Here is a 27,966-nt window from a genome sequence, read left to right as displayed (position 1 = left end):
TCTGTGGAATGAGTTTGACACCCCTGGTGTACAGTATTAGGGACTATTTGTCATAATGATAAGCAGACATTTCCCAGACAAGTGATAAAGAACAATAGGTCCAACTAAGTTTTAGAAATAATTTGGCAAATAAGACTTATTGATGATATGAAGAATTCACTAAGGTAAAACACAAAACAATTTATAGCTATTCAACAGGTAAAAATCTTGCAATTTTATTTGCATATAAAGGCAACTAAATTCATCAAGTTAAAAAAGTTTCATAAACCAGGAAACTAAACAGGCATTTACAATGACAGAAGACTACCGTTGGCAACTTGTTTTGTGCTAGCAAGATAGCATTTTCACATAGTGCAAAAATCTGAGAAAAAAACAAAACAATTAGCAAAATTGTACTTGAGGGCATCCCAAATATTTTACAGCTGTTGAATATCGATACAAATCTTAAAGTGATATTAAAATGCCTGATTCGTGCATGTTGAAAACTCACACAAGCACTGACTCACATGTACTCCATGGAAGATGGGGTCATTAGGGAATATGCAGCATCTGTTTTCAATTAACATCAAGTGAAAGTGTTCTTTACAGCTGATTATTCATAAGATGGGAATGAACGGTTTGATGTCAAACGGTACCACAAGACTGGCCAGTCAATCAATGACCTTGACTAGAGAAAAACACGGTTAAGTTCAGTAGCCAAATGTGGTCGAACGTTGCAGATAGTTCCACATAGCATATTTCTCTCTGGACGTTCCAAAACGTTGCGCACCAGATGAAGGGAGATGATGCACCAGTACACATAAAGCTCCTACACAAGTGTGAGAGCACAAGAGATTCATCTATACTGGGTATATAATAATTGGACCAATTTCATACAAATGTCAACATACAATTTCATTTCAAAGGCTTCATTTTTAACAATACACAGGCCTTTAACAGAGACCAAATAATTGAAGTTACAATGCCAAATGCATGTTCAATCATCATCATGAGGTCAAGTATTGCTTATGTAAAGAGTAATGTTACGGTCAGGCAGTGTACTTGCCTGTGAGGCAAGGCGCTTATCCATCTTCATAGAGGAAACAAAGAAAACAATGATACAGAAAACCAGCCACTTCAGCGAATGCAAACGAATGGAAAATATGGAATATTTTACAAAGATCATTTCATTACCAGAATCTGATTTTCATGCATTTTTACAAGCAGTTTACAAAAGACAAATATCTTGAAGATTAGCATTTCGTACAACTGAATTTTAAAAATGCTGGTTTATTTTACGATGCTCTATGCGTTGGGCAGGTCAAATACGATGGGGGGGTTTGTGGGCTGGAAACTGGCTGTACAGGTGGAGGAGTTGATGAAAGTTGTGCATCCATCCGTCATAATGCCATACCCTGCAGACAGAGAACAAAGACATTAGATACCAGAGTCAAAACAGAGACAATAACAGGCACAGGATTCAGGATGAACTGATTCAGGATTAACTGTCATTCTTTAGAACAGCATACATGTTAAGAAGCGTTTTGCCTGAAATCTGACGACTTCCTAACATGGATGTTCAGTCCTTTATAGAACCAGGACCATGGAGGTCAGAGCACAGAACACTCACCCTCATGGATGCCCCCAAAGGCGTGGAGCTTGGGTCGGACCCTCTGCTGTACTGTGTTCAGCAGCTCCACACAGCCCACTCTCTGCAGCTCCTTGGGAACCCAGTCCCGGAAACCTGTCCCAAACCACAACAATAGACTGATTAACACACTTGATTAACCTTTGCAAAGACAAATGAACATAGCAGAAATAAATTGAACATTAGCGTCTTCATTCATAACATAGTGAAACAGGTCAGACAAACTAAGGGCGACATTTTCCATATCTTAACGTTGTTGTATAAATGCACAGATAAACGCAAAGTTTTAGACACAATCTGTGAAGTTTGCCATTATCCTCAAGCACTTTATCAGGAAGTGAAACTCTCTGCGAGAGTAAATGGATGGAATATTTCAATAACTAATCTCAATGATTTAATGTAATGAAGGTGTGCTGGAGAATCGGAATTACACTAGAAAACAATGATGCGGTATTACCGTTATATGTGCTGTGAATATTTGAATGGATCATATAGGCGATCTCAGTGCTGTAAATGAATTAGAATTTGCTGATGGTCACAAAGAAAACCTGTTCAGTTGGACCTGATGTGACACTCCCATTCTTCAGCTACACCTACACACCGTTTTATAGAGTCAAAAAATAGCAAACTCGTCACTGCAGTCTTTGTAGCTTGTTGCTCATTTTAACGTAAGAAAAATTTCACCCTATCTCTGCTTCCATTTCTTCCAGTAGTTCAATGAATGAGTGACAGTAACTATACTGGCAAATTCATAAGTGCAAGCTGTTTTAGCAGTCTTTGGGAAAGGCTGTAGAATGGGGTGTTTTGGGGTTCTATGAAGTCAACTCACCGAGGGGAGGTCCGTGGGTCATGAGAACATCTATGCCCTCCGGAACCTGATTCCACTTGTCCAATAGAGACTGGCCGCGGGGAAGGTTAAAACCCCAGCCATTAAACCACGGTGTCCTGTAGGAACACACAGTAGAAACAGTTAAAAGAAATATACATCACACACACCTGCACAAGAGAGAGATCTAGGGGGGAGAGAGAGAGAGGGGGGAGACAGAGCGTGAGGGGAAGAGAGGGAGAGCGCGGGAGCAGGGAGGCAGAGCACCCGAGGGGGGGGGGGGGGGCAAGGAGCACGAGGGGGAGACAGAGGGAGAGCGCGCGAGCGGGGAGGCAGAGCGCCCGGGGGGGGGGGGGGGGGGGGGGGGGGGGGGGGGGGGTGGGGGGGGGGGGGACAAGGAGCACGAGGGGGAGACAGAGGGAGAGCGCGCGAGCGGGGAGGCAGAGCGCCCGGGGAGGGGGGGGGGGGAAGAACAGGAGACAGCCAGCCATTGAGGGAGATAGAGGGTTATCGCACGACTAGGACATTCATTCTGGCCCGTGCCACAGCATAACAGAGGTCATCCAAACACTGGAAATGGATTAAGCTGTCAGCACCAATGAGAAGAAGCATGTTAATAAGAGTTTCATGTCTCCCCTGGGACCCTGGCCTCCTGACACACAGCAGTATGTCTGTCTGACTACTGCCTTTATTTACCGACAGCCAGGGCACATGGAGGTAAAGAGATTGCCCCGGCCGTAATGGACAGACAGAACGGCACACGTCAGGCCAAGGTCACGGCTAATTCTGGCCAGAGCTAACTGGAAGAGGTTGGGGAGACGGGGGGAGGAGGGAGGGGTCGAAGTGGAAGCTATTTGGTCTGGACTAAATGAACGCTGATAGCTGCGGCTATATGACTGATATGGCCCGCAGTGCATTCATCAACCTGTCTGAACAGTCTAGGCTATACCGTGATGCAGGGGGAGATCTCTCTGGAGGGTTCAACACAGGGCTGCTGCCTAGGGGGACATTAACCACATACAAACACTGCAGATTGATACTTCCCTTCAGATCAAAGATGTATTTCACGCCAAGAGCCATTCCAGTGCAGGTGAGGCTCTGGGCCAAGTTTGAGACTCACACACTGTCTGATTTAGCATTTTGCACATTTTCTATAGCTTTAATCAAGATGAAAACAAAACTAATACCATGCCACTATTGCCAAGTTAATTTCAAATGTACATAAAGATTTGTATGGTCTTGTGTTACATACAGTATCAGCATTTCTGTTACAGCCTCCACTGTGCGGTAGCAAGGGTCTGACATAGCCATGCACGGAGTAGCTCACAAACAGCCCATTCATATTGACTGCACCTTTATACACTATATATACACAAAAGCATGTGGATACCCATTCAAGTATGTGGATTCGGCTATTACAGCCACACCCGTTGCTGACAGGTGTATAAAATCGAGCACACAGCCATGCAATCTCCATAGACAAACATTGACAGTAGAATGGCTTTACTGAAGAGCTCAGTGACTTTCAAAGTGGCACTGCCATAGGATGCCACCTTTCCACCAAGCCAGCTCATCAAATGTCTGCCCTGTTGGAGCTGCCCCGAACAACTATAAGTGCTGTTATTGTGAAGTGGAAACGTCTAGGAGAAACAACGGCTGAGCCGCGAAGTGGTAGGCCACACAAACTCATAGAACGAGATCCCCAAGTGCTGAAGTGCGCAGAAATCGTCTGTCCTTGGTTGCAACACTCACTAGTGAGTTCCAAACTGCCTCTGGACGCAATGTCATCACAAGAACTGTTCGTTGTGAGCTTCATGAAATGGGTTTCCATGGCCGAGCAGCCGCACACAATCCTAAGAACACTATGTGCAATGCCAAGCATCGGCTGGAGTGGTGTAAAGCTCACCGCCATTGGACTCTGGAGCAGTGGAAACACGTTCTCTGGAGTGATGAATCATGCTTCACCATCTGGCAGTCCGACTGAGAAATCCAGGTTTGGCGGATGCCAGGTGAATGCATAGTGCCAACTGTAAAGTTTGGTTGAGGAGGAATAATGCTCTGGGGCTGTTTTTCATGGTTTGGGCTAGGCCCCTTAGTTCCAGTGAAGGGAAATCTTAACACTACAGTGAGCCAGCATCAGTGGCCGACCTCACTAATGCTCTTGTGGCTGAATGGAAGCAAGTCCCCGCAACAATGTTCCAACATCTAGTGGAAAGCCTTCCCAGAAGAGTGGAGGCTGTTATAGCAGCAAAGGGGGGAAACCAATTCCATATCAATGCCCTTTATTTTGGAATGAGATGTTCGACTAGCAGGTGGTGTCCACATGCTTTTGGTGATGTAGTGTATTTTCCTCCAGGCTGGGCTACACTGCCTTCTCCAACCCTGTGATTCAAAGCAGAACCTGTTCTGTGTTACACCTGGATCTCAGTGCTGACACCAGCGGGTAGATAAATCCTGCGTTTCCCCGGCGTCTCTCTTGTCGCTCTCCAACCCAGCAGAGCAAACATAGACGAGATATGAACAATGAGCTGTGCTGCTCAATATGGAAGCCAGTAATAGCCAGGATGTGGTGGTGGTGGGGGGGGGGGGGGGGGGGGGGGGGCATGCTCCCCAGGACCCGAGGGCGCTATTATCTTCCCATGCTGAGAGGGAGGGGGAGTAGGATCAGAGGGAGCAGGAGAGGGGGAGAAGAGGAAGCAGGAGAGGGGGGGAGAAGAGGAAGCAGGAGAGGGGGGGAGAAGAGGAAGCAGGAGAGGGGGGGAGAAGAGGAAGCAGGAGAGGGGGGAGAAGAGGAAGCAGGAGAGGGGGGAGAAGAGGGAGCAGGAGAGGGGGGAGAAGAGGGAGCAGGGGGGGAGAAGAGGGAGCAGGAGGGGGAGTAGGAGCAGAGGGAGCAGGAGAGGGAGTAGGAGAAGAGGAAGCAGGAGAGGGGGGGAGAAGAGGAAGCAGGAGAGGGGGGGAGAAGAGGGGGAGAAGAGGGAGTAGGAGAGGGGGAGAAGAGGAAGCAGGAGAGGGGGAGAAGAGGGAGCAGGAGAGGAGGAGAAGAGGAAGCAGGAGAGGGGGGGAAGAGGAAGCAGGAGAGGGGGGAAGAGGGAGCAGGAGAGGGGGGAAGAGGGAGCAGGAGAGGGGGGGAGAAGAGAGGGGGAGAAGAGGGAGCAGGAGAGGGGGGAGAAGAGGGAGCAGGAGAGGGGGGGAGAAGAGGAAGCAGGAGAGGGGGGAGAAGAGGAAGCAGGAGAGGGGGGAGAAGAGGGAGCAGGAGAGGGGGGAGAAGAGGGAGCAGGGGGGGAGAAGAGGGAGCAGGAGGGGGAGTAGGAGCAGAGGGAGCAGGAGAGGGAGTAGGAGAAGAGGAAGCAGGAGAGGGGGGGAGAAGAGGAAGCAGGAGAGGGGGGGAGAAGAGGGGGAGAAGAGGGAGTAGGAGAGGGGGAGAAGAGGAAGCAGGAGAGGGGGAGAAGAGGGAGCAGGAGAGGAGGAGAAGAGGAAGCAGGAGAGGGGGGGAAGAGGAAGCAGGAGAGGGGGGAAGAGGGAGCAGGAGAGGGGGGAAGAGGGAGCAGGAGAGGGGGGGAGAAGAGGGGGGGAGAAGAGGGAGCAGGAGAGGGGGGGAGAAGAGGGAGCAGGAGAGGGGGGAGAAGAGGGAGCAGAGGGGGGAGAAGAGGGAGCAGAGGGGGAGTAGGAGCAGAGGGAGCAGGAGAGGGGGGGGGAGAGGAAGCAGGAGAGGAGGAGAAGAGGGAGCAGGAGAGGGAGAGAAGAGGGAGCAGGGAGCAGGAGAGGGGGGAGAAGAGGAAGCAGGAGAGGGGGGAGAAGAGGAAGCAGGAGAGGGGGAGAAGAGGAAGCAGGAGAGGGGGAGAAGAGGAAGCAGGAGAGGAGGAGAAGAGGGAGCAGGAGAGGAGGAGAGAAGAGGGAGCAGGAGAGGGAGAGAAGAGGGAGCAGGAGAGGGGGGAGAAGAGGAAGCAGGAGAGGGGGGAGAAGAGGAAGCAGGAGAGGGGGAGAAGAGGGAGCAGGAGAGGGGGGAGAAGAGGGAGCAGGAGAGGGGGGAGAAGAGGGAGCAGGAGAGGGGGGAGGAGAGGGAGCAGGAGAGGGGGGAGAAGAGGGAGCAGGAGAGGGGAGCGGGGAGAGGGGAGGGAGAAGAGGGAGCAGGAGAGGGGGGGGGCGAAGAGGGAGCAGGAGAGGGGGGGGAGAAGAGGGAGCAGGAGAGGGGGGGAGAAGAGGGAGCAGGAGAGGGTGGGGAGAAGAGGAAGCAGGAGAGGGTGGGGAGAAGAGGGAGCAGGAGAGGGGGGGAGAAGAGGGAGCAGGAGAGGGGGGGAGAAGAGGGAGCAGGAGAGGGGGGGAAAGAGGAGGCAGGAGAGGGGGGGAGAAGAGGGAGCAGGAGAGGGGGGGAGAAGAGGGAGCAGGAGAGGGGGGAGAAGAGGAACCAGGAGAGGGGGGGGGAGAGGAACCAGGAGAGGGGGGAGAAGAGGAAGCAGGAGAGGGGGGGAGAAGAGGAAGCAGGAGAGGGGGGGAGAAGAGGAAGCAGGAGAGGGGGGGAGAAGAGGAAGCAGGAGAGGGGGGAGAAGAGGGAGCAGGAGAGGGGGGAGAAGAGGGAGCAGGGGGGGAGAAGAGGGAGCAGGAGGGGGAGTAGGAGCAGAGGGAGCAGGAGAGGGAGTAGGAGAAGAGGAAGCAGGAGAGGGGGGGAGAAGAGGAAGCAGAAGAGGGGGGGAGAAGAGGGGGAGAAGAGGGAGTAGGAGAGGGGGAGAAGAGGAAGCAGGAGAGGGGGAGAAGAGGGAGCAGGAGAGGAGGAGAAGAGGAAGCAGGAGAGGGGGGGAAGAGGAAGCAGGAGAGGGGGGAAGAGGGAGCAGGAGAGGGGGGAAGAGGGAGCAGGAGAGGGGGGGAGAAGAGGGAGCAGGAGAGGGGGGAGAAGAGGGAGCAGAGGGGGGAGAAGAGGGAGCAGAGGGGGAGTAGGAGCAGAGGGAGCAGGAGAGGGGGGGGAGAGGAAGCAGGAGAGGAGGAGAAGAGGGAGCAGGAGAGGGAGAGAAGAGGGAGCAGGGAGCAGGAGAGGGGGGAGAAGAGGAAGCAGGAGAGGGGGGAGAAGAGGAAGCAGGAGAGGGGGAGAAGAGGAAGCAGGAGAGGGGGAGAAGAGGAAGCAGGAGAGGAGGAGAAGAGGGAGCAGGAGAGGAGGAGAGAAGAGGGAGCAGGAGAGGGAGAGAAGAGGGAGCAGGAGAGGGGGGAGAAGAGGAAGCAGGAGAGGGGGGAGAAGAGGAAGCAGGAGAGGGGGAGAAGAGGGAGCAGGAGAGGGGGGAGAAGAGGGAGCAGGAGAGGGGGGAGAAGAGGGAGCAGGAGAGGGGGGAGGAGAGGGAGCAGGAGAGGGGGGAGAAGAGGGAGCAGGAGAGGGGAGCGGGGAGAGGGGAGGGAGAAGAGGGAGCAGGAGAGGGGGGGGGCGAAGAGGGAGCAGGAGAGGGGGGGGAGAAGAGGGAGCAGGAGAGGGGGGGAGAAGAGGGAGCAGGAGAGGGTGGGGAGAAGAGGAAGCAGGAGAGGGTGTGGAGAAGAGGGAGCAGGAGAGGGGGGGAGAAGAGGGAGCAGGAGAGGGGGGGAGAAGAGGGAGCAGGAGAGGGGGGGAAAGAGGAGGCAGGAGAGGGGGGGAGAAGAGGGAGCAGGAGAGGGGGGGAGAAGAGGGAGCAGGAGAGGGGGGAGAAGAGGAACCAGGAGAGGGGGGGGGGAGAGGAACCAGGAGAGGGGGGGGAGAGGAACCAGGAGAGGGGGGGAGAAGAGGGAGCAGGAGAGGGGGGGAGAAAAGGGAGCAGGAGAGGGGGGGGGAAGAGGAAGAAGGAGGGGGGAAGAGGAAGAAGGAGGGGGGGGGAAGAGGAAGCAGGAGAGGGGGAGGAGAGGAAGCAGGAGAGGGGGAGAAGAGGGAGCAGGAGAGGGGGGAAGAAGAGGGAGCAGGAGAGGGGGGAGAAGAGGGAGCAGGAGAGGGGGGAGAAGAGGGAGCAAGAGAGGGGGGGAGAAGAGGAAGCAGGAGAGGGGGGAGAAGAGGGAGCAGGAGAGGGGGGAAGAAGAGGGAGCAGGAGAGGGGGGAGAAGAGGGAGCAAGAGAGGGGGGGAGAAGAGGGAGCAGAGGGGGGAGAAGAGGGAGCAGAGGGGGAGTAGGAGCAGAGGGAGCAGGAGAGGGGGGAGAAGAGGAAGCAGGAGAGGGGGGAGAAGAGGGAGCAGGAGAGGGGGGAGAAGAGGGAGCAGGAGAGGGGAGTAGGAGCAGAGGGAGCAGGAGAGGGAGTAGGAGAAGAGGAAGCAGGAGAGGGGGGGAGAAGAGGAAGCAGGAGAGGGGGGAGAAGAGGAAGCAGGAGAGGGGGGGAGAAGAGGGGGAGAAGAGGGAGTAGGAGAGGGGGAGAAGAGGGAGCAGAGGGGGGAGAAGAGGGAGCAGAGGGGGAGTAGGAGCAGAGGGAGCAGGAGAGGGGGGGGGGAGAGGAAGCAGGAGAGGAGGAGAAGAGGGAGCAGGAGAGGGAGAGAAGAGGGAGCAGGGAGCAGGAGAGGGGGGAGAAGAGGAAGCAGGAGAGGGGGGAGAAGAGGAAGCAGGAGAGGGGGAGAAGAGGAAGCAGGAGAGGAGGAGAAGAGGGAGCAGGAGAGGGAGAGAAGAGGGAGCAGGAGAGGGAGAGAAGAGGGAGCAGGAGAGGGAGAGAAGAGGAAGCAGGAGAGGGGGGAGAAGAGGAAGCAGGAGAGGGGGAGAAGAGGGAGCAGGAGAGGGGGGAGAAGAGGGAGCAGGAGAGGGGGGAGAAGAGGGAGCAGGAGAGGGGGGAGGAGAGGGAGCAGGAGAGGGGGGAGAAGAGGGAGCAGGAGAGGGGGGGGAGAAGAGGGAGCAGGAGAGGGGGGGAGAAGAGGGAGCAGGAGAGGGTGGGGAGAAGAGGAAGCAGGAGAGGGGGGGGAGAAGAGGGAGCAGGAAAAGGGGGAGAAGAGGAAGCAGGAGAGGGGGGGAGAAGAGGGAGCAGGAGAGGGGGGGAGAAGAGGGAGCAGGAGAGGGGGGGAAAGAGGAGGCAGGAGAGGGGGGGAGAAGAGGGAGCAGGAGAGGGGGGGAGAAGAGGGAGCAGGAGAGGGGGGAGAAGAGGAACCAGGAGAGGGGGGGGGGAGAGGAACCAGGAGAGGGGGGGGAGAGGAACCAGGAGAGGGGGGGAGAAGAGGGAGCAGGAGAGGGGGGGAGAAGAGGGAGCAGGAGAGGGGGGGGGAAGAGGAAGAAGGAGGGGGGAAGAGGAAGAAGGAGGGGGGGGAAGAGGAAGCAGGAGAGGGGGAGGAGAGGAAGCAGGAGAGGGGGAGAAGAGGGAGCAGGAGAGGGGGGAAGAAGAGGGAGCAGGAGAGGGGGGAGAAGAGGGAGCAGGAGAGGGGGGAGAAGAGGGAGCAAGAGAGGGGGGGAGAAGAGGAAGCAGGAGAGGGGGGAGAAGAGGGAGCAGGAGAGAGGGGAAGAAGAGGGAGCAGGAGAGGGTGGGGAGAAGAGGAAGCAAGAGAGGGGGGGAGAAGAGGGAGCAGGAGAGGGTGGGGAGAAGAGGAAGCAGTAGAGGGTGGGGAGAAGAGGGAGCAGGAGAGGGGGGAGAAGAGGAAGCAGGAGAGGGGGGAGAAGAGGGAGCAGGAGAGGGGGGAGAAGAGGGAGCAGGAGAGGGGAGTAGGAGCAGAGGGAGCAGGAGAGGGAGTAGGAGAAGAGGAAGCAGGAGAGGGGGGGAGAAGAGGAAGCAGGAGAGGGGGGAGAAGAGGAAGCAGGAGAGGGGGGGAGAAGAGGGGGAGAAGAGGGAGTAGGAGAGGGGGAGAAGAGGAAGCAGGAGAGGGGGAGAAGAGGAAGCAGGAGAGGAGGAGAAGAGGAAGCAGGAGAGGGGGGGAAGAGGAAGCAGGAGAGGGGGGGAAGAGGGAGCAGGAGGGGGGAGAAGAGGGAGCAGGAGAGGGGGGGAGAAGAGGGAGCAGCAGAGGGGGGAGAAGAGGGAGCAGAGGGGGGAGAAGAGGGAGCAGAGGGGGAGTAGGAGCAGAGGGAGCAGGAGAGGGGGGGGAGAGGAAGCAGGAGAGGGAGAGAAGAGGGAGCAGGAGAGGGGGGAGAAGAGGAAGCAGGAGAGGGGGGAGAAGAGGAAGCAGGAGAGGGGGAGAAGAGGGAGCAGGAGAGGGGGGAGAAGAGGGAGCAGGAGAGGGGGGAGAAGAGGGAGCAGGAGAGGGGGGAGAAGAGGGAGCAGGAGAGGGGGGAGAAGAGGGAGCAGGAGAGGGGGGAGGAGAGGGAGCAGGAGAGGGGGGAGAAGAGGGAGCAGGAGAGGGGAGCGGGGAGAAGAGGGAGCAGGAGAGGGGGGGGGGCGAAGAGGGAGCAGGAGAGGGGGGGGGGGCGAAGAGGGAGCAGGAGAGGGGGGGGGAGAAGAGGGAGCAGGAGAGGGGGGGAGAAGAGGGAGCAGGAGAGGGTGGGGAGAAGAGGAAGCAGGAGAGGGTGGGGAGAAGAGGAAGCAGGAGAGGGTGGGGAGAAGAGGGAGCAGGAAAAGGGGGAGAAGAGGAAGCAGGAGAGGGGGGGAGAAGAGGGAGCAGGAGAGGGGGGGAGAAGAGGGAGCAGGAGAGGGGGGGAAAGAGGAGGCAGGAGAGGGGGGGAAAGAGGAGGCAGGAGAGGGGGGGAGAAGAGGGAGCAGGAGAGGGGGGGAGAAGAGGGAGCAGGAGAGGGGGGGAGAAGAGGGAGCAGGAGAGGGGGGAGAAGAGGAACCAGGAGAGGGGGGGGGGAGAGGAACCAGGAGAGGGGGGGGGGAGAGGAACCAGGAGAGGGGGGGGGGAGAGGAACCAGGAGAGGGGGGGGGGAGAGGGAGCAGGAGAGGGGGGGGGAAGAGGAAGAAGGAGGGGGGAAGAGGAAGAAGGAGGGGGGGGAAGAGGAAGCAGGAGAGGGGGGGGGAGAGGAAGCAGGAGAGGGGGAGAAGAGGAAGCAGGAGAGGGGGGAGAAGAGGGAGCAGGAGAGGGGGGAAGAAGAGGGAGCAGGAGAGGGGGGAAGAAGAGGGAGCAGGAGAGGGGGGAGAAGAGGGAGCAAGAGAGGGGGGGAGAAGAGGGAGCAGGAGAGGGTGGGGAGAAGAGGAAGCAGGAGAGGGTGGGGAGAAGAGGGAGCAGGTAAGGGGGGAGAAGAGGAAGCAGGAGAGGGGGGAGAAGAGGAAGCAGGAGAGGGGGGAGAAGAGGGAGCAGGAGAGGGGGGAGTAGAGGGAGCAGGAGAGGGGGAGCAGGAGAGGGGGTGAAGAGGGAGTAGGAGGGGCAGAGGGAGCAGGAGGGGGGGGCAGGAGGGGGGAGGAGGGAGCATAAAAAGTGGGATTAGGAGGGGGAGGGGAGTAGAGGGAGCAGGAGAAGAGGGAGGGGAGGTGGGAGGAGAAGAGGGAGTGGGAGGGGGGAGGAGAAGAGGGAGTAGGGGGGGAGCAGGGAAAATGGGAGCAGGGCGGAGGATAAGAGGGAGCACAAGGGGGGGAGGGCAGGGGGGAGGAGAAGAGGGAGCAGGAGGGGGAATATTGTGGGTAGGAGATTGTGGTTAGCTTGACCACGTAGACACAAGATTAGCTGTGTCTTCTCCCACCCTGGCTGTCATCACTAGGCTAACTGATTGACTACCTCTGGTCACTGCTGTTATCTCCTGCAGGGAATGATCCATCAGGATGTGGAAGTCTGGCCTCCACTGTCTGCCCTGACTGGGGCAGATAAAAAAATTGAACCCAGGCCAACATCCCGGAGTCGCCTCTTCACTGTTGATGTTAAGACTGGTGTTTTGCGGGTACTACTTAATGAAGCTGCCAGTTGAGGACTTGAGGCATCTGTTTCTCAAAATTTGCTACATAAGTCAGAATCAAGGAGGTCGGTCACATATCGTCAGATATATTGGTGATCAGTGAAGTTTGCATCCCTAAAATCAGTATTGGACCTAAAAATCCTATATCAGTTGGGCTCTACAAATGGCCACTGGATTGATGCAAATAATGATGGTTTTCCCAGGTAGGCACAGGCTACTTGCATTTCCATATACCCGAATAGGATTAGGCTATCAGTAACATCGTTAACGGCTACGCAAATTGTACGGGCACTGCACACACACAGGGGTATTCCTCTGCCGTTTTTTCCTCTTCAGAAAGTTGGTTAATTTTTGGTCAATTAAACATTACTGTTTGAATAAATAATGATAAACAAAAAATGTGTCGCACTGCCAGGTCGAACAGTCTTGGTCACAGTATCGAACCCTGAAATAATGCTGGGTCCTAATCTGCGTGCCTGGACCTCTTATTTAAGAGGCCAGTGGCAGCTTGATTGTGATTGATAGCAGAGTAAATAAAGCCCAGTGCCTGCTTTAGCACGCAGCGTGTTGGGTTATACACAGGGGTGCAATCTTTCACCATTGCTAGGCTAATGTTTCTGCTGGCTGACTCCCACCCTGACCCCCGCAGCAGGCAGGCAGCAGACATTAAAGCCCTGAAATAACAGCCACTGTCTGGACCTGCTGCTATATGATCATCACCTCTCTCTCTGTCATTACACAAACACACACACCTGTACGTGTGCGCACAACACAACACACACACACAAGCTTAGCTCTGACAAGGTCCTCTTATTCAATATGGCAACCCTGTTCAATGTACACAACAAGCCAGCAAGTCATCTGTTTGATTTGAGCTGTATCACCACTTGAGCTTGGTGACCTGTCAGCTGAACCTGATACCGAATGCAGACATGGCCCAGACAGTGCCCAGACCTTTTTAACTCTAAAACAGTGCACCAACCACACCCCTAGCTTCAGGATATTTATGAAAGCGGCCAGGTCAGCTACTCTAATGCACTGCCCTGCGAGTACCTCAACTTTCTCCAATCTAAAAGGGCTACTGTAATCTTCAAATATTAATCACCTCAGTCAGGACTATGTGGGGGTTGTACTAGCACTAGACTACAAGAGAAGGGCATATGGCTGTCTGGCTGTAATGTTGAACAACTCAGCTGCAGCAGAAGTAGTACTGAGAGGGAAATGAAGGGCCTGGGGGATTACCGTCTGTCCAGTCTGTCTGTAATGCCATGGGCTGCTACACTACCTAGGAAACACGTGTACTCAGTCACAAATGTCACAAATGCTGCATTCTGCTGTGCACTGGCCTGGACAGATGTCCTAGCTTCTGGCAGACACGAGTCACCTTAGACGTCACCGTGCCATGTACTCAGCCAGGCTTGTTGTGACACTGCACTGGTCCAATCACCCACTCAACACTACTGAGAAGCTGCTATTCTAAAGCACCCTCCTCAGTGTCAATGTCCATTTTCCTTCCTTCATTCCAGCCTGGTAGTGATCATCAGTAGGCTATACACCAGGGTTCCCCAACTAGCAGCCCGCGGGCAGTGGTTTCATTTGGCCCCAGAGTTTTTTCATTTTCATTGTTGGACACCAGGAAATTAGCTCCAAGTGATTTTAATTGAAAAGAAACATGTTCCCAAGTATTCCCACAAATGTAAGCAAGATTTGCAATGATTATGCTTTAGTCAAACATCATATATATTTGGGCTTCTTGCCGTCAATTTGCAGTCTACAAATGATTTGTAATTATGTTCTGTCCTCTTGACCATGCACTCAACAAAAAAACTTGGCCCGCGTCTGAATCTAGTTGATGATCTCTGCTATACACAGTTCATACCACATCAGTCATCTCATCCAGGGTCTTTTCTCCAGAGATAGCTCAGGATGGGTCTGGTTAGTCAAATTAGCCACTTAATATTCATTCTGGTAAAGGGCATGGCTCTGGTTGGTTATTTCACAGGTCATTACATTGTGGTGCTAGACGGAGGCTGATTAAAGCACTTGTGATGTCCTGTAATAAACTGTATGGATGATGATGTTGTTGGGGTAACAAGCTCTAGCTGGCTCCTGGGTGGTGGATGTGGTTGGGTAATAGCAAGGCCTCTTACCCCGACTGACACATACATGGACTGAGGAGGGCAGGCTCACGGAAACACACAGCGTGGAGTAATTAGTGTAAGCAGTGGGATTTTTACCTGACCAAAGTGATATAGAGAAAAAGCCAAAAGGTACTGAGTAATATTAAGAAATGCTATAGATGGAAGGACTGTAGTGTGGAAACCTACCAAAAAACTATTCGGCAACAACAAATTCAATCCATTTTAGACAACTTCCTGGACAAAACGTTCCACTGTAATAGTGAAGGTGTAAACGTGGCAGTAGAAAATCTTAACAGTATATCTGACCTCTCAGCTTCCCTATCAAATCTAAAAATTTCAAACAGAAAACCGAAGAATATGAACAATAATGACAAATGGTTTGAAGAAGAATGCAAAAACCTAAGAAAGAAATTGAGAAACATATCCAACCAAAAACAGAGAGACCCAGAAAACCTGAGTCTACGCCTTCACTATGGTGAATCACTAAAACAATACAGAAATACACAACGGAAAAAGAAGAAATCAGCTCAATGTAATTGAAGAATCCATAGACTCCAACCACTTCTGGGAAAATTGTAAAACATTAACAAACAACAGCACAAAGAATGATCAATCCAAAATGGAGATGTATGGGTAAATCATTTCTCCAATCTTTTTGGCTCACAAAGAACAAACAGCAAAAACATATACATGATCAAATACAAATTTTAGAATGAACTATTAAAGACTACCAGAACCCACTGGATTCTCCAATTACCTTGAATGAACTACAGGACAAAATAAAAATAATGGTATCCTCAATGAAATGATAAAATATACACAGACAACAAATTCCAATTGGCTATACTAAAACTGTTTACATCATCCTTAGCTCTGGCATCTTCCCCAATATTTGGAACCAAGGACTGACTGATCACCCCAATCCACAAAAGTGAGACCAATTTAACCCCAATAACTACCGTGGGATATGCATCAACCGCAACCTTGGGAAAATCCTCTGCATTATCATTAACATCAGACTCGTACATTTCCTCAGTGAAAACAATGTACTGAGCAAATGTCAAATTGGCTTTTTACCAAATTATTGTACGACAGACCACGTATTCACCCTGCACACCCTAATTGACAAACAAACAAACCAAAACAAAGGCAAAGTTTTCTCATGCTTTGTTGATAAAAAAAAAAAACTTCAACTCAATTTGGCATGAGGGTCTGCTATACAAATTTATGGAAAAAGTGGTGTTGGGGGAAAAACATATGACATTATAAAATCCATGTACACAAACAACAAGTGTGCGGTTAAAATAGGCAAAAAAACATTTCTTCCCACAGAGCCGTGGGGTAAGACAGAGATGCAGCTTAAGCCCCACCCTCTTCAACATATATATCAACAAATTGGCGAGGGCACTAGAACAGTCTGCAGCACCCGGCCTCACCCTACTAGAATCTGAAGTCAAATGTCTACTGTTTGCTGATGATCTGGTGCTTCTGTCCCCAACCAAGGAGGGCCTACAGAAGCACCTAGATCTTCTGCACAGATTCTGCCAGACCTGGGTCCTGACAGTAAATCTCAGTAAGACCAAAATAATGGTGTTCCAAAAAAGATCCAGTCGCCAGGACCACAAATACAAATTCCATCTAGACACCGTTGCCCAAGAGCAAAAAACTATACATACCTTGGCCTAAACATCAGCACCACAGGTAACTTCCACAAAGCTGTGAACGATCTGAGAGACAAAGCAAGAAGGGCATTCTATGCCATCAAAAGGAACATACAATACAACATACCAATTAGGATCTGGATAAAAATACTTGAATCAGTTATGGAACACGTTGCCCTTTATGGTTGTGAGGTTTGGGGTCCGCTCACCAACCAAGAATTCACAAAATGGGACAAACACCAAATTGAGACTGCATGCAGAATTCTGCGAAAATATCCTCTGTGTACAACATAAAACACCAAATAATGCATGCAGAGCAGAATTAGGCCAATACCCGATAATTATCAAAATCCAGAAAAGAGACGTTAAATTATACAACCACCTAAAAGGAAGTGATTCCCAAACCTTCCTTAACAAAGCCATCACCTACAGAGAGATGAACCTGGAGAAGAGTCCCCTAAGCAAGCTGGTTCTGGGGCTCTGTTCAAACACAAACAGACCCCACAGAGCCGCAGGACAGCAACACAATTAGACCCAACCAAATCATTGAAAAACTAAAATATAATTACTTGACACATTGGAAAGAATTAACAAAAAAACTGAGCAAACTAGAATGCTATTTGGCCCTAACAGAGAGTACACAGTGGCAGAATACCTGACCACTGTGACTGACCCAAACTTAAGGAAAGCTTTGACTATGTACAGACTCAGTGAGCATAGCCTTGCTATTGAGAAAGGCCGCCAAAGGCAGACCTGGTTCTCAAGAGAAGACAGGCTATGTGCACACCGCACACAAAATGAGGTGGAAACTGAGCTGCACTTCCTAACCTCCTGCCAAATGTATGACCATATTAGAGACACATATTTCCCTCAGATTACACAGATCCACAAAGAATTTGAAAACAAACCCGATTTTGATAAACTCCCATATCTACTGGGTGAAATATCACAGTATGCCATCACAGCAGCAAGATTTGTGACCTGTTGCCACAAGAAAAGGGCAACCAGTGAAGAACACACACCATTGTAAATACAACCCATATGTATGTTTATTTATTTTCCCTCTTGTACTTTAACCATTTGCACATCGGTTACAGCACCGTATATATACACATAATGACATTTGCACATCGTTACAACACTGTATATATACACATAATGACACTTGTAATGTCTTTATTATTTTGGAACTTCTGTGAGTGTAATGTTTACTGTTCATTTTCAATGTTTAGTTCACTTTTGTATATTATCTACTTCACTTGCTTTGCCAATGTTAACATATGCTTCCCATGCCAATAAAGCCACTTGAACTGATACAGACAGAACCACTGGTGTAGTGGTTGTCATAGCTAGTTACTACTGTGTCATAAGCAATTTGATAGGCTTGGCCATTACATTTGACAATTTAATCATCTCGATTGCTAATTAAAAAATATATATATGAAAGCGGTTTTTCAGATATTTTTTGGGGGGGAGGGGGGGGCATTGAAACCAGATAAAACCCTAACCATTATTCAACCTGCCAAAGATAGGTCAAAAGGCCTAGCCTTCTGAATCCACTGTGGCCTTGTGGTAGGCTGGAGCTCATCCAAAATGGTAATCCTCTGAATAGAGGGCAGGCATCTCCTCCTCTGAGGGTGTTCATCCCACTCCTAATCGCAACCTCTCCCCTCCTCTACCTCTCCCTGGGCTATGCTTATTGTCTGTCTGACCCGCTCTTCTGCCTGCCCCCTCCCCTTGCCTGCCCCCCTCAGGCAGCCTGGCCTCTCTTCCTGTGCCCCAGTTTGGCCTGCCTGACTGCCTAATGCTGGGTGAGCGTGAAAGCCTCCAGCGCTGCACTGCAGTCAGTCAGTCAGTCAGTCAGTCAGTCAGTCAGTCAGTCAGTCAGTCAGTCAGTCAGTCAGTCAGTCAGTCAGTCAGTCAGTCAGTCAGTCAGTCAGTCAGTCAGTCAGTCAGAGCTGGGGCCAGAGCAGGGCAGTGCAGAGAGATCTGAGAAGTGCAGCACTGCACTGCAGTCAGTCAGAGCTGGGGCCAGAGCAGGGCAGTGCAGAGAGATCTGAGAAGTGTAGCGCTGGCGACATGAGCAGCTAATTAACACTGACGTGCAGTTTGCACCTCCGGGCCAAAGGTCACTTTTACAATCAGTGATGTCAGCACTCAGCAGGTAAGGCCTCGCAGGGGCCTGTAGGGCAGGGTAGAGTAGAGCAGGGTAGAGCACGGTAGAGTAGAGCAGGGTAGAACACAGTAGAGCGGAGGGTAGAGCAGAGCAGGGTAGAGTAGAAAACCGATGTAATACACACACACTAGACCGAAAGTAACATGCACATATATTGCGCTGACTGTTGCAAGACACTGGTTGCCACAGTATCGGTGAATCCCAAACCATCGGAGGGCCCTCCGAGTGAGTGATTTGTGATTCAGCCTATGACTTGAGGTCAGTCCCAAGTTGTTGTGACTAGAAAGAGGGTTTTCACACATTGAGCAATAGTAGGAATTTCCACCAAGTAATGCTGAAACTGGAGCCCTTACCCAGGGAGTTACAACCTCATTTCAGAGTCAGATATGGCCTTATTTATTTCCATAAACAGACGGTTTATTTGTGGCTAAGCTCTCACACTGTTGGCAATTAGTCAGGCAGCTTTCCATTCCTATCTATCTGCTACACAAACAGACAGGAAATCAAAGCTACACATGACAGTGAGACCAGTCTCCCAGTCAATAAAGTACATTACCAGCCCAGCATGGGTGTCCATGTGAGAGATTGGGGGAAATGCAGGCTCAGAGCTATGCTGTCCTCACTGACCCACACACACACAGTGGAAGTGCTTTAATGGCAAACACACACTGAAGCGACACACACACACGACTCTGCTATGGTTTCCATGGCAACATAGATCCACACTTTCTTTGTGGCTCTGCCTGACGGGCTCTCATCCAATGTAAACCCAAAAGGTCACATGACCAGTGTGTGTCTGCCGCCATAAGAGGATTAGAGGAAGTCTTTGATTTTCTAAAGCCAGACTCAGACTGCCACCCTGCTCTGAGCTAGCCATGCTGTCTATAGTATAACACCTCCCCCTGCTCTGAGCTAGCCATGCTGTACATCCAGATCCTTGCCATCCAGGACCTCTATACCAGGCGTTGTCAGAGGAAGGCCCTAAAATTGTCAAAGACTCCAGCCACCCAAGTCATAGACTGTTCTCTCTCCTACCACACAGCATGCAGTACCGATGCACCAAGTCTGGAACCAACAGGACCCTGAACAGCTTCTTCCCCCCAGCCATAAGACTGCTAAATAGTTAACCAAATAGCTATCCGGACTATCTGCATTGACCCCTTTTACAATAACTATTTTGAATCATCACATATGCTGCTGCTACTGTTAATTATCTACTGAATTATGTTGCCTAGTTACTTGACCACTATCTATATACAAATATTTACCTAAATTACCTCGTACCCCTGCATATCAACTCGGAACTGGTACCCTATGTATATAGCCAACTTATCGTTACTCATTGTGTATTTATTCCTTATGTTATTATTTTTTAAATGTCTCTCTGCAGTGTTGGGAAGGGCCCATAAGTAAGCATTCCACTGTTAGTCTACACCTGTTGTTTACCAAGCATGTGACATAACATTTGATTTGAGATGGCTACTGTGGTCATGTTACTGTATATCTGCCATGAAAGGATGAGGTATTAGCTATTCAATTCTACTAGGAGACAAGGAACATTTAATGTAAATGTGAAGCTTAAGTCTGCAGACAGACATGCTATCTGGCTAAAGTCTGTTGCAGTGCTATCTGAAGTGTCTAGAAGTCAAGGTCTTGAATTTCTGGCTTTGACAATCACCCCCCCCCCCCCCAAAAAAAAAACGATTCATTCAGACGGTGTCAGTCAGTCTTGACTCAGACCTAGAGCAGGCCTGCAGTGTCTGTCAAGCCTAGCTGATCTGTTTGCGGGCGGGGGAAATGACCTCTGATCACTAGGCTCTGAGGTGACAACGGTTACTGTGGCCTGCTGGGAGTGCAGTCCCTAAAGGGGGTGCGGGGGTCAGGCCCAGGGTTTGATCCGTACGCTCCAACAAAAGAACCAGAACTTGTTGGAACAAAAGCCACTTCCTGCTGGAGAGGCTCAGAGATCTGGAAAATAGCCCCTGTAATGACGACCACAGAGCTCTACTACAGACCTCCCCTCATGCATCTGGGTGGCTGGTTTGCTCCCCTTCCAAGATAATCATTTGATTCAGCACTACTCTGTGACTGGAAAGCTATGTTTCTGCCCTCATTGTTGCCCTTTCCTTTCTGCCTGCAATGTGAAAAACATTTCTTTATCACCAGGATATCCAGCATCTTTGAAGTGGCAAATATATGATTAAATCATGCTAGAAGAGCTCCCACCTCAAGACGGGAGGGTTAACCCCTGAGAATGAGAGTTGGGCTCAGGACGCAAATATAATATAATAGTGACTGAGCCAGGTTAAGGTATGAAAACCTAAAAGACCAATTCTCTCACTGTCATCATCATTACGTTACACCTGGTCAGACTGTCATTGTCAGGGTAGTCATACCTATTCAGCTGGGACTTGAAGAGACAAAAGCCCCCTAAACCCCTCTCTCTCTCTCCCAGAACACACGTCCAGTGACTGATGAAGAACAACACGGGCAGAGGGGGGCGTGTGGTTCACAGAACATTATTAGATCTGGGATTGGGGGAGAGAGAGCCTGTAAAAGGAGGTGTGTGTGTGTGTGTGTGTGTGTGTGTGTGTGTGTGTGTGTGTGTGTGTGTGTGTGTGTGTGTGTGTGTGTGTGTGTGTGTGTGTCAGCCAGCAGGGAGTTGTGGAGGCCAGACTGGGGTCAGTCAGACTGACACACAATGGCCTGATTCCACTGCTCTGGCCTCGACCCTCTCCAGCCACCCAGGGCCTTGGTACAGCTAGCCAGCCTGCCTGTCCCTGTCCCTGTCCCTGTCCCTGTCCCTGTCCCTGTCCCTGTCCCTGTCCCTCCTACTGGGGAGAATATGAAAGAAATAGCAGGAACGGGGATAACGTTCGGTTAGCTCTATACATTACGTTACGTTTTGTAACTATAGCCTCAATATCCCCTTTTGAAAAAGTGTCTCACAGGAATAAATATAGAAAATATGTAGCAGACACAGCATTCTAAAACGTATCAAAGCATCATGCGATAGGCCTACATCGAAACTCTTCGCTTGATCTCTTAGAAACCCCTCCGTCTGACTTCCTAATCCAAACAGAGATCACTCATTCAGCAGTGACACCGTAGTACGGAGGGAAACTAGAAAAGCAGTGGGTGAAGGGTTAACTGGGCCCCAGACTCAGCGGTGTGGCTGGCTGAGGATATGGGTGTGTGATGACATAACAGTCTGGAGCCGAGTACACTGTAAGTACATGTCTGTCTCCACGGCAGCCTGTAGCGTGTCAGGACATGCCCCAAGTCTAGGACAGGAGGAGAGGACACGGCTGGCACTGACCCACACCCAACTAACCACATACGTCTCTCTCTCACGCACTCTGTGTCTAATAAAAGACATGGAGTCCCTGTCAGGACTCAGGACAACACAAGGCAATCCCCTCAATGAGGTATGGAAATGGAAGAAAGCAATAAGGAATGTAGAACTTAGAAGCAGTGAATAGCATGGGCTAGGTCTGCAGTGTTTCATATCCACACACACGACTAAGAAAAACTCTACTAGACTCATTCAGGGACTTAATAAGCAAGCAAAGAGAGTGGCCACACAAAGTGTCATGACCTCTACTGTATGTAAAGAATATTTGAGCAACCCTGGCAAACTCAGGTACAGTGATCAGTGTCACTGAGGCCATATTATGCAAAAGTCTGTCACTCAGCGATTAGCCTCTATAGTCACTGTATCGTAAGACTATCGACTACAAGTAAATAAGTCATGATACTTATCTCAAGACAAGAGAGCAACTTACCATGGTGCCCCATATATGCGGAATCCCTTGACTGTGACCTCAGAGTCCTGCAGGTAAGTACAGTTAGAGAGAAGGGCCTGAACATCGTCAAAGTCCTCTGGTCTCAGCTTAGAGACGGAGGGAAAGCGATAGTAATCCTGCTTGACCAGCTCAGCCATGAAGTCCTTGTCAAACGTCAGTTCATGGTTCCCTGCAATCACCACCTTGAATTCATAAGGTAGACTCCCTGCAGGAGAGACAGCAGGAAAGACATGTTGAATATGGATGGGATAGATAGCTTTCTGTTACTGTTCAACATAAGGCAAGTAACATGTACAGAATATAAACACTACATAGCTTTGGCCAGTAGCATGGTCTCTGGGAATACCCCAGTTGGTGAATCAATATTCATTCACTAGAATAGAAACTTGCCTTTGAGAGGTTAAGGGAATGGTCCATGAAAGTAAAACGCCACAAATGAAAAGGTTAAGGCTTCTTGACCTCCTCAGACCAGGGTGAACTTTTCTCCCCTCTTACAAAAGAGCAATAACTGCAGATAAAGACCTCAGTTACCCAGCCAACGCACATCTCAGTCAACAAAGGGGAATTTTACAATTTTTCATTTGACCTTTTTACTTTCTTGGAGAGAGGTCCTTTGTCCCAGTTACCTCTTATATTACCGCATCAGTTCTGTATAGGGCTCAAATTGAAAGCTCAACTCAATTTTCTCTCGGCTGTAGGCTAAAATGTATTTGAAACTGAGGAGGATGGCAGTGTTTTAATGTGTGGCCTTCAAGGAAAGTTACTTCTTCCTTTCTGCGGATTCTTAATTTCAAATGTTTAATTTACAGTAGTAAATATTAAATAACGTCAAAGCAGACAATTTTTATGAGGAGAATAGTTTTTGCTTAAATAAGGAAGTCCAAATTATACCAAATACGGTTGGTATAGTAACTTACAGCAAATAACCTTTTTAGTCAAGATAGAGGTTACTGTACAGTATGCTGAGCACGGCCGGCACGCTCATTAGGCAGGATTAGGCCACCGCCTATGGCGGCAGATTGACGAGGGAGACATTTTCTGAGCTAAACTGACCAAGACCTCCAACAACAACAACACATAAAACCTCACATAATTCTGCCCAAACCCAATGACAATATATCTCAACCAGTGGCAAAATGGGCTTTTAAGCCCACTGATGCCGCCCTGTGATAAACAGTGCCCACTTTGTCAAAGGCAGGGGCGCAAAATATTTTGCTTGTCCATTCTCAGTTTGTCTCTGCAGGGTGCTGTTGGAGAGACGCATCGTTGCGGTGCTCCTCCACGTTACGTCAACAAAATTATCAAACATCAATCATGTAGCAGATACAGGATATAGTGGAAAGAGTATGGGGCCTTCTCTGTAGTCTATAGGCTGGAGATAAAATCTATGACAATATAATGAGACGCACACTTTTTACATCATGTAGGTTTCTCCAATCAAACGAGGGATGGCGCCCAATCAAATAAAAAATGTGCTGTCATGTTAACAAACATATCCTTAAAACAGGCCAAAGTAAAATGGATCATATGGAATGGACAATCAACTGTTGTCCAGGAGTTTCACCCAATTGACATGATCAGTTGCATTTTTTATTTAACCTTTATTTAACTAGGCAAGTCAGTTTAGAACAAATTCTTATTTTCAATGACGGCCTAGGAGCAGTGGGTTATCTGCCTTGTTCAGGGGCAGAACGACAGATTTGTACCTTGTCAGCTCAGGGATTCGAACTTGCAACCTTTCAATTACTAGTCCTACGCTCTAACCACTAGGCTACCCTGCCCCCGCATCAAGCTTGTATCCGTACATTTTTGGACAAGCTGATCATAGCAATAAAAAAAAACAGTTCTGCATTTCCCGCTGTGTAAACACATCGCAAATAGGCTCACGATAACTCCTGATAAAGTTGGGCAGCTGATATTCAGAGCTTAAGTAGCCAAATTGATTAGCCACATGAATCAGGCCTAATAAAGCCAATGCAAAAGCCTGTTTTACAAATGGTGGGCCTACCATTGCAGCTGACAAAATTCAATTTCAGGCAAAAATAGACGTCTATGTTTGGTTCAGATTTTATCCGGTCTGGAACAGCCTTGATTTGGGCCAAACATAGACGTCCATAAAATACATATTTTCACCTTTCATTCAGAACCTAAATTTAACCTAATTTCAACATCTGGAAAATACATATTTTACACGTCTTTTCAACATCATTTTTGGTCTGGCCTAGGGCGGCAAGAACCGTCCCTGATGCTGAGGGCTCAGAGCAAAAAAACAGCAGTGTGTGTGACTCTCTTTACCTAGCCAGTCATTGAATTTCTTGACCTCAGAGGGTAGGCCCAGTTCAGTGAAGTCCCCAGTATGAAGAAGGACATCCCCGTATGGCATCTGGATCCCATCCGTCCTGGAGTGTGTGTCCGACACGCAGACGAAACGTGTATGACCGGAGGGTTTAGGGGTGTCATAGGGAATGGGCTCCACCCTGTCATCGAAGAGGGACAGCAGAATCAGTGTATGAGTTTGTGTCAAATTATTAAAGCAGCCCTCCATTTGAAAATGTAACCTAGGTTGTCAATGTGTCACGTGCAGCAACCTCCAATAGAAAATAATATTACAAATAAAACAGCCTTCTCTAAAGATGTCTAAGGAATCCCAAACTGGAATTGGCCATCCAACCTTTAAGCTAGTGCAGGTCCCTCATAAAGTCTCACAGTTGCCTTGTCATTGGGAGCCAGGCAGTGATTGTGAACTCATGTGGAATTTTGGGCTGCCAGGGCTGGCCAACTGCCCAGCTGCGATGCATGGAATCATGCTGGCAAATTATAGATTAAGCTGCTAGTTTGAATGAGTCGACCAAAGTGTTTTAATGCAAATCATCACAAAATCCAGGAGGTTATTCATTACTCCCTACTCTTGCCATGTGTCCATCAGATATTAATGAATTACCGTACCTATATCTCTATCACTGCTGACTTTGGCTTCTTCCGTTAATTACACTCTCCACTGTCCTGTTCTAAAATGCTCCATCCAATTTGATTACTATAGCTTCAATAAACAATTTAACTTATACAAGGTCCACCTCGCTGTTGTACTGAGACATCTGTCCATGGTCTAAGACAAACAAAGAGAGCGCAGATGTGATTTAAAAACTGCAATTTAAAAAAAGGTTAATCGTGGACTAAGTGAAAAACACTGGTTAACAGAAGTCCTGACTTCTATAAAGACAGCATCTGTCTTACACCTTTGTTTTGTCTCTGCTGGAAAAGCTAGTTTTGTGTGTCAGTCAGCCAGCCAGTCAGCCAGCCAGCCAGGAGCACCTGCCTCCCACTCTGACCACCCCAGGCCCACCCATCCCATCCACAGCAACACTCATTACATCCTAATGATTAGAAGTCAATAGGGAAGTTACTTAGAATTGAGCTGTGACCCAGAGGTCAAAGGAGCATTGTTAAATAGCTTATAAACCCACCTCACCTCTGACCTCCGTTACGTTAATAACATGAAAGGTGGCTTCCGCCTCACACACTTTAACCTCACACACTGTAGGTTATTTGACAGGGCACTGAGGATAACCATACATGTTTAAATCATACTCCATCTATTCAAGACAAGCTAATGTGCGCTGAGAATAGAGCACACAGAAGGTATGGTGGTGGATGTTATGAGGCCAGATGTCCATATATTTACTCTTTTGTTTGAACACATTCATCAATCAATCCTCTGTGCACTGTAATGGCCCATCAGATGAAAAAGAGATAGATACAGTGCAGGCCTGCGGCTAGATAGATACTCACATGTGGACATGGGGTGGTTGGAAGCGACTCTGGTTAATGTTGTAGTGGGTGAAGGCCTGTGTGGGGTTGGAGCTGTACTCGTCCACAGTGACAGTCACCTTGCCCTGAGAGGGGGGGGTTCTGTGAGCCATGGCTCTGCTGCTTGGGACATGGGCAGTTAGTTTACCAGGATCCAGAACCATTTTAGGGAGTGGGCATCATTCAGAACAGCCCCGTTCACTAACTCAGACCCACCGGCCCCCTGGACAACTGGCCACAATCTGTACCACCGCAAACAAAAAGAGAGGAGCACACCTCAAAATACAGTAATTGTGCAGCAGACATGATTACAAATAATGTGTTGCTGTAAATGACAGCTTTAAGTGAACCACTTGTGTTGTACAAAAACAACATCAAGAAGACGCCCAGAATTATAAGAATTATTCAACCACTAATACCAGAAGAGGTGATACACTTCCATATTTCTCGCTAATGTCTTCTGAAGTGTTGATAGATTTTAACTACAGTAGATAGGATACAAAACAAGCTTGAACATTAAACCTTTAACAATACTGTAACATCAGTAGAAAATATATAATATCAAACTACTGTACGCATTGTGTTCCAATCAAAAGGCTTGAAATAACCCAGGCCTACATTTTTTTTACAAATGTAAAAGTGACAGAGTGAATTGATACAATGTAACCACACGAATTGTAGTTGCTGTATTGGCCAGGTGACAAAACAGTGAACTTAAACCACACCACTTTTGTTCAAGACATTGGAAACTGAAAATTAAAACATAAAAACTACCCAGACGAATTTAACATTAGCCGGTTAGCAGCGGTGCAGAGTGCAGACAGACATTTACTATCAGTCAACTGTAACAAGCTGATTATCTACAAGCTGAACTGTAAGAGGATATTTTACATAAAAACATATGTTCCCTCTAATTTTGGTTTCACGCTGCAACATTTGGAAAAGGTGATTTTTAAATATATGCACCATTTCTACCAATCAGCCTAAAGACACAGAAGAGACTAAATTGAACCTCTCACCCGATATTACAAGATCGTGTTCTTCCTCATTTATTGTAGGCCTATTCTGCATTACAGAACAAAATACAAACATAAACCAAGCTCTCTCATCTACAATATTACGAATAGCAACATTTACAGCCTCGACAGAAACCTCTGTATCCGAATGGCTCGTAAATGACAAATCACCCCTAACCCACCGCTTTGTGCCTCGTTATTTTTTCCCAGCGATGTTCTTGCCAAACGGGTGGCGAGTTCCGTTCATCCGGTAGATATGTTCTCGGGGTTAGCTCTCTGTCTATGTTGTCAAAAACGCGGTCCCATAGATAACGCAGACAACTTGGAGGTCTTGAGAGGTGGAGGTCGTGGCTAGCAGGGCAGAACCTTCGACCCTGGGAGACCCTCGGCTGGCTCTTGAGGAAATGCGACAGAAAGCCAACGAGCGAGATAGGAGCCTCGATGTGAGAAGAGAAGGGGGGGAGCCCGAGAGAGCGGAGCAGTGCAGCGCGAGTCTGCGAGAGGACTGCCACCGGGGTCAGAGAGCACACAGTAGGCTACAGAAGCTCAGAGCCAAGGAGGGGACTGCACTGGGACAACTGTTAGTAGAATTGTAAATAGGATTAAAAGCAAGCTATTTTTGAACCATTTATATTTTTGGATAGCCTACAAATGGGCTCACATAGCCATAGACTACCTTTGTTGCCTAAGAAGTTTGAGGGTATTCTTGCACGTCTGTTTTAAAAATAGTCGGTGTTGTATTGCACTATATTTTAATTGTTAAAACGTATTATACAAAATACGACAATAATTAACATTATACAGAATAAAATACACATTTGAACTGTTAAATGTAAGGTCCTACATATCAGTGTAAATTAAAACAATGATGTGCACTTGGAAATGATAAGAAAACAGGCTATACATTTGTGAATCAACTGTTATGACCTGTTGTACTGCATGTTGCTTTCTTAATGCATGCAGTGTCCTCAATCTCAATAGCAGAAAAGGAGAAAAGAAAAAATAACACTATTCTTCAACTAGTCTATATGTATACATGAACAACAGTGCATAACATACAGTATGTTGGTGTGCTGTATGCAGAGTCTTGCGATCCTATGCAGTAACAGTTGAGGTGGTCTAATCTCCCAGAGGAAGTGATTAGGTCTAAGTGCTGTTATGTGGCCCTGTTCCTTAATGTAAG

The 27,966-nt window shown here is 49.3% G+C and overlaps 1 protein-coding gene across 1 annotated transcript; it reads right to left on the bottom strand.

The window, feature by feature from the left end:
• Window positions 1-190: 190 nt before the first annotated feature.
• On the bottom strand, window positions 191-27,235 carry LOC120066707 (metallophosphoesterase MPPED2-like). The gene is made up of 7 exons (XM_039018164.1): window positions 26,966-27,235; window positions 25,750-26,009; window positions 24,256-24,437; window positions 21,940-22,165; window positions 2,457-2,572; window positions 1,610-1,723; window positions 191-1,394 (listed from the first exon to the last, which is right to left on the bottom strand). The coding sequence occupies exons 2-7, from the start codon at window positions 25,929-25,931 to the stop codon at window positions 1,285-1,287; spliced, it is 930 nt and encodes a 309-aa protein (XP_038874092.1). The 5' UTR covers window positions 25,932-26,009; window positions 26,966-27,235; the 3' UTR covers window positions 191-1,284.
• Between the last annotated feature and the right edge of the window lie 731 nt (window positions 27,236-27,966).

This window comes from Salvelinus namaycush, chromosome 21 (genome assembly GCF_016432855.1).
Source record: "Salvelinus namaycush isolate Seneca chromosome 21, SaNama_1.0, whole genome shotgun sequence".
In the NCBI taxonomy this organism is placed as follows: Eukaryota; Metazoa; Chordata; class Actinopteri; order Salmoniformes; family Salmonidae; genus Salvelinus; species Salvelinus namaycush.
The sequence above is the reverse complement of the archived record's forward strand: the minus strand, read 5'-3'. Positions and strand labels throughout refer to the sequence as shown.